The 13,067-nt window shown below is 40.7% G+C and overlaps 1 protein-coding gene across 1 annotated transcript in view; it reads right to left on the bottom strand.

Moving 5' to 3' along the window:
* The window catches only part of septin8a (septin 8a), a 31,611-nt gene extending 20,427 nt beyond the window's left edge, over positions 1-11,184 (bottom strand). The window contains exons 1-3 of the mRNA XM_062432686.1: positions 11,016-11,184; positions 1,222-1,336; positions 714-909 (exon numbers count right to left, since the gene is read on the bottom strand). Of these exons, the coding sequence (XP_062288670.1) occupies positions 714-909; positions 1,222-1,336; positions 11,016-11,045 (341 nt within the window). The 5' untranslated portion in view covers positions 11,046-11,184. The remainder of the gene's footprint in view (positions 1-713; positions 910-1,221; positions 1,337-11,015) is intronic.
* Between the last annotated feature and the right edge of the window lie 1,883 nt (positions 11,185-13,067).

Raw genomic sequence — 13,067 nt, 5'->3', positions numbered from 1 at the left:
CGAAGAATGAATCTGTTTCTCTCGTTTGTATCCCTTGGCAACATGGACCTAATTTGGGCAAATCTGTGGTGTTGTCCCCTTGCAAATAGATACTAGGGTTTATATACGGACTGACAGGAAAAACTATCATTACAACGTCTTGAGTCAAATGGAAAACAAACTAAGACATGTGTTTTATGCATGATAAACTGAATTTGCCTCAGGGGACAATGCAACGGGCTTCACATAAGAGCCACACCTACTAACAGATTTGTTCATAAATGGTACACATGATTGGTTTTAAAGAGAACTCATCACATTCATCAATTTTTCTCATTCTTGGAAATTGTGCGAGCAGTCCAGGCCTCGTTGATGAAAAACAGTTGTTAGAAGAATTATAATGCCCTGATGTGAATGAAGTTTGTGTTTAAATCTGTTACTGACATCAACTAACATAAATTAAAATACTTGCCAGTTTATTTTTCATTGGCTAGAATATTCTGGCATGACAAAGTTCTCACACTCAAACAGCTGCCTCATGGTTTTTATATCAGTGGCTGTCCAGGTGAACATCCACCATTGTAATACATGGATCACTATTAAAAAGTTTGTGAAGTTACAAGAGTTTGCTTAATCCAGCTGTAAACAGTAGTAAAAGAGGACAAGGGGGAGTGAGATTTAGGATAATGACATAAAAATGAGTACTGATCAAATCATCATTTCACCATCCTCACCTATCCTCTTTGTTGATCTGATCACCGAAGCCAACGGTGTCAACAATGGTCAGTTTGAGGTGGACGTTGCTTTCTAGCAGGTCGTATGTTCTCGGCCGCAGGTACACGCCGTTCTGGTAATGGCTCGCTTCTTCGTTCTCGAACATGGTGTTGAAGAGCGTGTTCATTAACGTCGACTTGCCGATGCCGGTCTCCCCTGTGGATAGACGGGAGTACAAAGAGATGAGACAGAGAGGGAGAGAGTGTTAAAGAACTCGGTCACAGGGGAGTAATTCATCAGCTTTCAGACACGACTTCTTACACAAGTGGAGGCTTGTGCATTTCTTTAATGTCAGGGAAAACATGTTAATTTGCTGCTTTTCTGTAGTTAAACGTGTTTAGAAAGAAACAAATCAAGTAGAGATTGGTTCAGTAGTTACGGCAAATCACGTTTGTGAGTTGCTGATTGAAAACATTTAACACATTGTCTCTCACACACACACTGCACACGTTGTCTTTTTAAACTTACCTACGCAGAGAATGTTAAAACAAAATCCCTGTGTGACCGATTTACTGACAAGCTGGTCAGGGAGGCTGTCAAATCCAACATGGCCGCCCAAACTCAGGTTACGCTTCTCTTCATTCTGAAAGAACACAAACAAAACAAAACCTGTGAGAATAACACACTGGATAGACAGAAACATAGAAACATTCTGGAAAGACAGAAGTCAGAAGTAGAAAGAGCTGAAGCCTTTACATTCCTATGCAAATGAACAGAAAAAGACCCTCCACACATTCAGCAGATATAAAACCCGCCGCCTAACATCATGAGTTAGGTAATCGAGGCCTGCGGTGAGGATGAGCTTCAAGAATAATCCTTCAGAAACATGAGAAGTACAGACATTTACAAAGAGGGAAAAGACACACTTTAAAAGACGCACTTTAAAAGACGCGAGAAAAGAACTCGTTCAGAGATTTAATATGAAGTATGGCAAAAAAAACACCAGTATCTTCAGTTGGGAATTAAAAAAGAAAATTCTGAGCCTTACACCAGCATGAAAAGCTAGAAGTTGTTTTAATCACAGGTTACACATTTCAAAGCTTCTCCTTTCTATGACTTCAGCGCTGATGGATCACCACAGCCACAATAAACAATGTGAATAAATGCCAGGAAAACCATTTGTCTTAATTAAGCTGCTCTATTCTCATGTCTCCCCCGTTACAGATTTAGTGCTACAAACTGCGCTACACGAACCTGTAAACAAAAACAAAAATGATCTCCAATCATAACTGCAACAGTAAATTGTTGTAGAAACCGTGCACAGCTGCTCTGTAATCAATCTGCATTTAGGAGAGACTAACCTGCAACTAGAAGCCCAAAAATGACCCATATATGACGCACTAAAAAGACAGACAGACAAAATAATCAAGTTGTAAGCATTTTAACCTTTGATCTCTCTTATCTCGCCATCAGACTGAAGGGGAGACAGTCACAGAGAGCATGTCAGAGCTGTAAACGGGGAAACAGACAGCACCTTGAGATAAATGGGGCCACCGAGCTCGTCTGGCTCAGCCACGAAGGACTGCATACTTGAAGGCTGATGTCACTGAACGCAGGCAGCCTGAGAGCAGAGCAGAGCTCAGCTGAACACAACCAGACCGAAGTGAACGGAGAGGAGGAGGCAGGCTCTGCATACACAGTGGAGAAGTTATAAACCTGACTAAACTGCACAATAAAGGATGAGCAGTGTGTGTGTGTGTGTGTGTGTGTGTGTGTGTGTGTGTGTGTGTGTGTGTGTGTGTGTGTGTGTGTGTGTGTGTGTGTGTGTGTGTGTGTGTGTGTGTGTGTGTGTGTGTGTGTGTGTGTGTGTGTGTGTGTGTGTATATGAGGGGGGGAAAAGAGAAACAGGACTTAGCGTCAGGCAGCACTGCTTGAGTAATCTGCTGTGAGCTGAACTCGGCAATACTGAGCTGAGCTGTGTCAGGCTGTGAGTTTATTGCTTTAACACTTGTGTTCAGTGAAAAGAAAAATCAATACGAGCTGTAATTGTGATTGAAATGTTGTAAAATGTTCTTTGTCAAACATCCAGGAACGCTGAAGATATGTATTTCATGATGAGTCAGGTGGCAACATAGTCACGGTCAAAACTGCTTTGGTTTCTTTATGAAACAATGTGTTCATAGATCTGGAAGTGAGGATGTGTGAATAATAAAGAAAGTGCTGAAATAACATATAAAGCTCCAGCTCTATAACACACTTTCATCTGTTTATCTAGAGAGGTTGCACTTCCAGTTTTTTTATGACATCTGTTGTTCCTTTTGTGTCTGAATGCACTTATTGTAAGTGACTTAGGAAAAGCATGCACTAAATGAATGTAATGTAATGTTAATGGTACTCTGAAGCAGGTAGACGGCGATGAGGAACAGGATGAGGCTAATTTAATCACTGCACACTCGGAGCTTGTTAAACAACATTAATGTTTCCCTCCGGTATTCAGCCTGCTGAATGAAACTTGTGGAGATATTCGGATAGATTGCTGCAGGGGGAGGGTGTGGCCTCTGGTATCAGGCCTGGAAGGAAACCGGAGCAATGACTCTCTGGATTCCTCAGTGGTGTTTAAAAAAGGAAAACTCGACAATTTATATTAGCCTTTATTTATCCAGGGAAGGATAAATACAGGCCTACATGCTCGCTTTCCATCAACACCCCATTTCATATCCATTTACATGGCAGCTGCCTCACTGTATACAGTTGATGCATGAGATACTTGCTTAAAAGCACCTTGACAACATAAGTAAGAATGGGTTTTTTGCAAGTCTGGGAATTTACACTTCAGGTCACAGGCTTACTTCTCTTGTGTCTTAAAAAGGAGATCTTTTTTTACTGTGGAAATTGATCCAGACTTAAGGAATCACAATAATGAACACTCAGCTTTAGAAAAACAACAACGATTGTGGCTCATAAATAATTCTTGGTTGTCCTCCTACACTGAATCAAACCAACATAACACATGTGTGTGGGAACACAAGAGGCAGATGTGCCTGTGACTGAGACCTGACCAACAGTGTTATCTCTGAGGATCAGATGAGTGTGTGTGTGTGTGTGGGGGGGGGGGGGGCTCAGTGCTGGAAGAAGAGCTCAGATCCTTAAGTGAAGTAAAATGTAAGTACAAATAAGTACAAAGACATTGTCAGCTAAATATACTCACAGCATCAAAGATAAAACTAATAATGAAATTAGAAAGAAAGCAGAAAAATGCTTGTTTGATGGTGAATCATTAGATGTCTATTAAATATAGGCCTATAGATATGATGCCTCTTGTTTTTTATTTTAAATACCTTGTTTAAAGTGCTGTAGAATTGACTGTCACTTGAAACAAGAATGAATGAGGCAGGTCGCTGCATTAGTGTTATAAAAAATGAAACTTTATTTTAGAAAACAACTTGAAAATCTGTCCGCATGAACAGATTTCTTTTGTAAGACTTTAAGGACTTACAGAATCAGATGACTTGATAAGAAGCAGATTTTGTGCACTGAACAATGCATCTTGTTACAGAAGCTGACGTTTTATGTTTTGAATGAAAAATTAAATGATTACAAATATAATTGTAAAAATTTAGTGAATAAAAATTTACAATATTTGCCTTTGAAGCATTGACATTTAAGTCCTATGTATTGGAGCAGATGTGTGAGAGCTACATCATCCTGTAAAAAATCTTATACCGCTATCTCCATTTTTGGCTTTTGCTTTGACTTTGGCTGAAACATCACATAGTTACTGTAAATGCAAACTTTTCCATCCTCTGAAGTGCTGTTATAAAACAGACATGGATTAATTTAACAATCCAATACACTGCCAAAGCTAAAAAGTAAATCTGTCTTAATTCCTAAAACATTTACATTAACTGACAAGAGCATAACAACACCCATCACGAGCTAACAACAGTATAACCAGCAGGGTAGTGCTATTAGGGAAACTGTGAGGCATCTGTCCGTCCACCCGAGCTACTTCACAGAAGAGAGGAGAAGAGAGAAGACCAGCAGCAGTATGAAGTATGACAGGAATGAAAAGCCTCTGGTTAAGTGTCCCAGGGTGAGGAAACAACACAGTTCCCAGGCCACCGTATCGCCAGGCCAACAGGAAATGGCTGAACGGAGGGGGCCCCAGGTGGCTCAAAGTGAAATGAGGCGCAAACCATATAGGCTAGTTCGCAAATGTGTGTTTGTAGCCAGCTGATGTGACCCGGCTTTTCACAGAAAGCACATAGAAAGCCACAGGTGTTATATAATAACTGGTGTTACATTTCTGATTAAATTAAGGCTTGTTTAGTCTATTAAATGTCTGAAAATAGTGAAAAATTCCCATCAGAACTGTCTAGAGAAAACTTTCACTTTTGTTTATGCTTAACAAATGATCTAAATGATTAATCAGTGACACTAATCCTTACAGCAACTCAATACAAACAGAAACAAGCACCACAAAAAATAAGTGAATATCCTGTCAGCATGCAAGTAAGCTCATACGACTCTCAACATCAGCTGCTACAAAACTCCACACAAGTTTCTGAAAAGGTTAAATAAATATGTGACATAGATCAAACTTTAACAAACGCTGAAACCAGGATCTGTTAAAAGCATCCAACACGTCACTAAAACACATTTAAATATAACCTTAAATTCTCTCCCCCCTCCAGACCCCCCCCTGCTGTCCATCTATCCCCTCCTCAGCTTCCTTCTTGCCTTCTGGCCTCCATCCCCTCCTGAATTGTGTCCGATTTAACTTTGAAGCTTTGAGTCTGCCTCAGTGAGCCGTCAGCTGACAGACAGCAGCAAACTGACAGACTGAGACACACACACACAAACACAGCTGTGGCTGATGCTGTGTGTGTGTGTGTGTGTGTGTGTGTGTGTGTGTGTGTGTGTGTGTGTGTGTGTGTGTGTGTGTGTGTGTGTGTGTGTGTGTGTGTGTGTGTGTGTGTGTGTGTGTGTTTGTGTGTGTGTGTGTGGTGGAGGGGTAGACCGAGGGAAGGGCTATGAAAAGGCTTCAAATTTTTATAATGACTTGAGGTGGTGAACAGGTTTGCTTTCAATGTTGTGTTTCTAAATTATAGTTAAAAAGGGGGGAAAGAACAGCTGAAGTGTGGTACTCCATATTTTCACAAAGTGATTTATTTTTATGTCTTTGAACGCATCACATGGCATTTTTTACATGTAAATAACATCGACTTCTCTATGTGACTTCAGTACACAGTAAAATCAGGAGGACTGGAGCTAAGCTGACAGTCACACCTCTAACCTGGGGTTCAAAACATAAAAATGAACCTTACGCACCCATCAAATGAAACTAATGACGTATATCTGCGACTTAAAAAAATAACTTATGGTGTTTTTTTAATGATGACTCATCACATTAGCCTGTTGTGAGTGATTAGCAACTTGTGAAGTTTTAAGCCTGTAAATACTTTATTTGGTGTCAAGAGCAGATGTCCTTTTCAGGGGCTTCCGTTGGCCTAATTCAATTTAGCATGTGTGAAGGGCGGAGGCCACATTTAAACCTCAATGTCAAACTCACACGCACAAAAAGTCACACTCCTTCGATAAGGTAACTGGTGCTTCCTGTCCAATAACAGCCGTGTAGATTTGTGCTAATATAGCATCTCACGTCCTCTACAGTGACATCTGAAAGAGTTTCATAATGAATAAAGGAGTGTCCATCCCGTCCTGTGAATGTTAACTCATCAAACTATTAACATATTTGGGAAGAAGATATTTTTTGCAGTGTCGTCAGCTCTAACCACACCTACATATTTCACCCTGGTGTGCTGCAATAGTGCAATTATTCTCCTGCTGCCACTTGTGCTCACAAGGATGTGGTAAAAAAATGTTGATGGTTGACTTATGACAATACATACAACATGAAACAACAAGCACGGACATTAACACTTTTTTTTTTTTTTTTTTTTTTTAAACCTTATCTGTACTCTCACTCTCCCTCTTGTCTCGCACTCAGGCACAACAATTGCTCGGCCTCATCACTCAACTGACGCTCAACAGGAAAGACAGGACAGGAGACAGGAACTATTTTACGAGACAGATGTACAGTACACTCTTCTTTACAGAGCGTTTTTTCCCCTCACTGTCACTGAACTGAGCGAAAGAACACACAAAGCTAAAACATTTGCCTTTTCTTTACCGATTACAGGTTAAACGTCTGGATCTGATGAGTTTTTCTCTCTCGCATCCATGCATCTAAAATCTACCACACATGCTGATAAAGTGTAAAGTAAATTAATGAAGTACTCCTGTTTCAAGGTCTAGACCAGTTCTGCGTGACCTCTAATGGTAAAGACAACATCAAGGAAGCAAACTTGATTTGATGACTACTACGGAAACGTCACATATGCATCTCTGAGAATTAAGACGAAGTTACTGTTTTGTGTCCTTTCATAATAACAATAATAATAATAACTTTATTTATATAGTACCTTTCATACATAAAATGCAGCTCATAGTGCTTTACAGTTAGAGCAATAAAACGAAGACAAACAAGTAGAGCAAGTTAAAATAAACAACATGGGTTAAAAAATTAAATAAAAAAATAAAAACATTGAAAAAGGTAAAAATGGATAAAAGTAAAAACATATTTAAAATGGGGAAACTAAATAAAAACAAGTGTAAAATACAAGATAAAACATAGTTTATGCATAATGACTTATTATTGCACATTGGAGACAGGACTGATCAGTCAGTTCTGACTTGAGGAAACCTGCTCTGCTTCCAGCTTTCCTCGTTGACATTTACAGACGTCACTACCAGCTGAATTTGTGGCGTTTTAACGTAAAAGACAATCAGATAAATCAGCGTTCCTTTGTTTTACTTTCTGCATTGTGGCGCTGTCCTGCCTGGCAGCACTGGCTCAGTTCAGTCGAGGGGGGGTGAATGAGCCAAGATGGACTGGATTTCTGGATTTGAGCAGTCACATACAAGCCTCGTGCAAGTTGCATAGCTCACAATCCAAATATTCATGTGGCCAAGAAGATCAGGAAAAAATGTGACTGTGTGCAGCCTTCTTATTGTCCACACTGATGAAAAACAACATCGATATCCCCATGTGAAGCAAATAAAACATTCGAATTAGGACCCTTTGAACCCTAGAGCCAAACTTTCAACAACGCCTGCGACTGCTGATGGAGTCTCTCGATCAAACGTGACCTACAGGTTGTCTCTAACCTCAGTGTGGACCACATATTTTCAACTATCCTTCCTTCATTCGTGATGGGGTTACAACATCGAAACAAGCATGCATGAAATTTCCATTCAGTTTATGTCAACATTATTTGGAAAGCTATTTCGATATTAATGCATCACAGTTTTAGATTGTAAACCCCGTCTTTAAGAAAGTCAGACCTATTCTATAGATGAATATTGACTCATCACCTCAGCAGCTGCAGCTCTGCTGTCATTATTCATCCACAACACTGGATTGGACATGGTCGGCTTCAGGCAGCTCTGGGCTGTATGTTCTATATACAGCCAACGTCACATATTATACACAACAGTCTGTGCACTCGACCTGCAATCTGACCTGAACAACATACAGCTGAAGATGCCGGCTGAGGTTTGAACAAAGGTGATTTATAAAGGACCAGTATGTAGGGATTATTGGCATCGAGCAGTGAGGCTGCAGATTACAAATAAGGGAGCATAAAATAGCTTAAAGTGGCCATGTAACTTGCAAAAAACGTGAAAGACCCTCTCTAAAGTCAGAGTTTGGCTTGTCTGTTCTCACTTACTGAAGAAATATGGCAGTGTATCATGGCGGGCTCGTTAAAAGGACTCCCCTCCTTATGTAGATATAAAGGGCACAGAATTATACACAACTTAAAACATACTTATGAATATTAAATCCAATTTCTACCAATAGATCCACTTAAATCTTACACACTGGTCCCTTAAGACCTTGAATGTGTTTAGAATGAACAAATAGCAGTGAGGCTGCAGATTACAAATACAAACCTACAGTGGCCGTGAAACTGCCAAAAACGTGAAAAACCCTCTCTAAATTCAGAGTTTGGCTTGTCTGTTCTGGCCTCATTCTAGGGTAACACAACGATTCTCATTTTCACACGACTTAAATCATACTTATGAATATTTTATCCAATTCCCACCAATATTTCCAACCACAAATGCCCCTAAATCTTACACACTGGTCCTTTAAGTCCTTAGAACATAATGAACACAAATAGTCTGAATTCATTACATAAATCTGTAAATCTGGCAGCACATATGTCGATAATGTATTCACAAGTTAACATCACTGTTTGCACAAACACGCTAGCTGCAGCTTTACAGTGCGAGCAACTTGCCCCCATAATGCAACATTCCACGTCTCTTGCCTTTAAGCACTTGATGAAGCTAATTTCATGATGCATGCAGGCCTCACGGGAGAAACTCTTCGGGGTCAGTAAGCATGGTAAATACATTGTAGGCCATTTCATTACATAACCATTTAAATGAACTGCATCTCTTTGTGTGTATATGCTACGCTCACTCTAGTGCAAATCAATGAGTGAAAACAATTGTTGGGGTAGTTGGATCAGATTGATCACCTCATGTGACTGTGGCCTAGAAAGGTATCCCCTAAGCGATGGTCTCCATTGGACAGGATTGACGTGTGCCAACAATGCAACCGACCACACATCCCTATCAATAGCTGCACATAATTAACAGCGTCCCCCTTTCCAAAAACTGCCATGCGAGGACGTCAGTTTGTTCAATATGGTCTCACTTAGTTCAGAAAGTTAGACAGGAAGTCAGGCAGGCAGCACGCTGGCCTGTTTTACTGCGTTCTTCGTATTTTTCTCATTAATCAACACCCCCACCCCCCCCCTCCGATTTTGTATTCCAAAAAGGGACGTTTAAGAAGAATCGCCAGTCGGCAATATCTTCTGCAACCTGCACCCTATTCTCTTGGACACCTTCCTATAAAACTTGTGAAATGCCAAGTGTGCAATATCCTCTGAAATGTCTTTACTTCTCTTTGGATCCTTTCCATTCTTCACAGACGTGTCTTACACCAATAAGTGGTAGGAGTGGCGCCCGGAGTGTGCTCTTAATCTCTTTATCCTTGCAACTCTGTGCTGCTTACTGTTCAATTCACCACAGCAAAAGATCTCTTCAGGCATCTGCTGAAAAGTTAATCACTCTCTTTAAATCCCCTCCTGTGCATTTGTCTTGTCACTACACATATTGTTTCTGCATTGTCATATCCCTTTCTGTGTCAAGTCTTCATAATAAACTCTGACATAAAGAGTGGATTATTTTCTCTTAACTGTACCTGCAGGGTCACACCTGACTTACAGCAGGGTTTGCCACTATGACAATAGCCTAGGATGCATTCCTCTCATCTAATTCATCCAACAACAACAAAAAAAAGCCCAACCTACAACTGTGATATGAGAATAGAGAAGTACAGGCCATAAGCAATGGAGCCAGAGCTTCTTCTTAGCATCTAGCTGGCAAAACAGACCTTAGCCTTAGCTGTAAATATCACATTGTGAGTCAAGAAAAGTGAACCACAAGTTTAATTTTACATCCCTGAACAGGAAGCTAAAATGAAACCACATGACAGCACATAGTTTGGACTCACTAATAGCCAGTGGTGCCCGCTAATTCATAACAGTGTTGCTGTTTAACACAATAAAGGATCACTTCTTGCTTTTTTCTTTTTTATACATCTTTTATAAGGATTTCAAGCGTGTCACTGCCTCACAACTGCGACCATCTCCTACTTTGTGGTGTTTTAATCTGCTAGCTAGCTAACAGAGGTTATAATCTTGTGTAGTCTAGTAGCAGTGATGTGATAAATTAAGGCTCTCCTTCCTAAATGTGTTGTGTTTACTGCCACTTCTACTGTGGTGTAATAGTGCCATTCACTACTACCGCCCTCAGCCCCCCCATATGTTCACCAACGCAAACATGGGTGGAAACGCCACCGCTAAATAAAAAAAACTAACAGGCCCACGACAATAAAACACAATCAGTCACCAAAGAGCAACGTCATCTTCATTTTGTGTCTTTAAGAAATCACTTCCACATCTCAAATGTGAGTCCACATTTTAAGGCTCCAAAAGCGGGGGAGGCTTCATAGCTAACATACCCCCCTCCCTCCCTCCCTCACACACACACACACACATAACCACCAAGTATTCCCGTGGCTGCACTTGCAATGTTTTTACTTCCATAACACACACACACACACACAGAGAGAGAGAGGGAGGAAAAAAGATGGTTAAATTACGACCGTCGTGGCGTTTACTCACCGAAAATACGTCAACGTCGGTGGCAGCCATGGTGCGGAATGTGTGGTGTTTGGTTGGTGTGCTGAGCAGACTGAGAAAGGGCGAAAGGGAGCAGCCCTCGTCTCTCTGTGCTGGCCTGCTAAACTACTGACTGAGCCGAGCTTGACAGAGATAGGAAGAGAGGGATAGAAGACGGAGAGGAGCTGCAAGCTGTGCAGGGAGGGAGGGGAGGTGAGGGGAGGTGAGGTGACGGAGGCAACTGACTGACTGACGAGCTCAAGGACAAGATAGTTCACTGCTACGTTAATGCCTGCTTCGCTTCGGGAAGGCTGAAGCGTTTCATTTACTTCGTTTCTACTTAGGCTGGGATTAAATTAAAAGTTCAAAAAGGTCTTCATTGATTTAGCTAAAAAATATATATAAAGTGTGGGATAGATAACGTTAGCCAAGTTCACAGTTTGGTGGTTTGGCTTGTGTTGCGCATGCGCACTGCGCCGGTGTAATTTCTTTAACGTAACATTGAATTTATTTAAATCATCTTCTGTTTGTATTAATGACTTTAAAGTTTATTTATAGATATTTGCTATATTCTGAATTTGGAGTGTTTGAAAAGTCGTCTTGAAAGATTTTTTCTGGGTTTTCTGACGGTCAACGGTAGAGCAGGGTGTGAACTATCTTGGCGTGAAGGTGACATCTTTGTCCAGGACAGATACGTTACAATATGGCCACTTGTGAGGAGCTCCCATTCAGTCCAGGAATGTCACGCTGTACACACTGCAAGCCAGGACAGGAGCGAGCAGCACCGCCGAGCGACAGGGCGAGTGTGGAAGTATGTGTTGTCAGTGTTGAAATACCCCATCATCACTTCAGCGTGTAGCCCAGTCTGCTGTGGGTGTGTCGAGTTCAGTGCATTGTTATTTAAATGAAATAATGAGGTCGCTAGATTAGGTTAACAAGAATGTGACACCTGCCAATCAGAGCAAGACATATTATTGTTGTTACTAATGGACTCTAATGAATAAATACAAAATAGTATTTATAGTGACTACTGTAAACATTAGTAGTAACAGTAGTAGATTTGTTTGTGGTCCTTATGAATAATTTTCCAAACACAATGCACATAGAAAAAAACAGTAAGGAATTAGGAAAACAAAAATACTTTCCATTTTTAATTTCACTCTCTAACACGCCTCAACTGACATGTCTTCAGAAGTATCGCTCTTAAGAACAATTGTTATAAACTCACTTAGATTAGGTCAGCAACTGGTTGAAGTCACTGTTCAGAAAAAGTGACTTTTTTTTCTTTAATAGATTAAGGGCTTTTGAGAAAACATTCAGAGCTGAAGCCCTATAAACCATCCCCTAGCTCTGCCCTTGATGCATAGGGACTTGTAGTTTTTTTTTTTTACCAAAAGTAAAGCTTTGAGTTAAAGAGTTATTATTATTATTTTAAATCTCTTAAAATTGGCCATTAAAGAATTGTGACCAAAACTGTGAGTAGGTGCTCTCTCTCTCTCTCTCTCTCTCTCTCTCTCTCTCTCTCTCTCTCTCTCTCTCTCTCTCTCCCAACCCCCCCCCCCCCCCCCCCCCCCACCACCACCACCACCACCACCACCACACACACACACACAAGCCGCAGAAAGCAAATAAACCAACTATCATATATCTTATATAACTCTTCACGTGAGCTCTAATAACCCTGAAAGGTATATGCAAATGATTTCAATGTAAATTACGTCTTTCAAATAATTTTTTTTAACATCCAGCCTCTAAATAATAGTTTAGGTTAGTTTTTATCCAGGATTACCAGAATCTTTAGTCACTCATGTTTGTCTGTGACAGAATAAACTGCAGCTGGATCCACTTTTGGCAGCTGATAAGTGTTTTTGACAACAGCCACTTTACCGATAAGGTCTGAATATATTATTCAAATTGTGTCCACGTTTGCACAGTCCCCGGAAAGAGGATCATTGTGGGGTGGAGAGTAGGGCGCCGCCAGGTAAGGGCTGCATGCTGACACCAGAACAAAGGTGCGGCAGGATCCTGCGCGGTGTTAGAAGTTGTATATTTTAA

The sequence above is a fragment of the Scomber scombrus genome, chromosome 14 (assembly GCF_963691925.1).
Source record: "Scomber scombrus chromosome 14, fScoSco1.1, whole genome shotgun sequence".
Classification (NCBI taxonomy): Eukaryota; Metazoa; Chordata; class Actinopteri; order Scombriformes; family Scombridae; genus Scomber; species Scomber scombrus.
The sequence above is the reverse complement of the archived record's forward strand: the minus strand, read 5'-3'. Positions and strand labels throughout refer to the sequence as shown.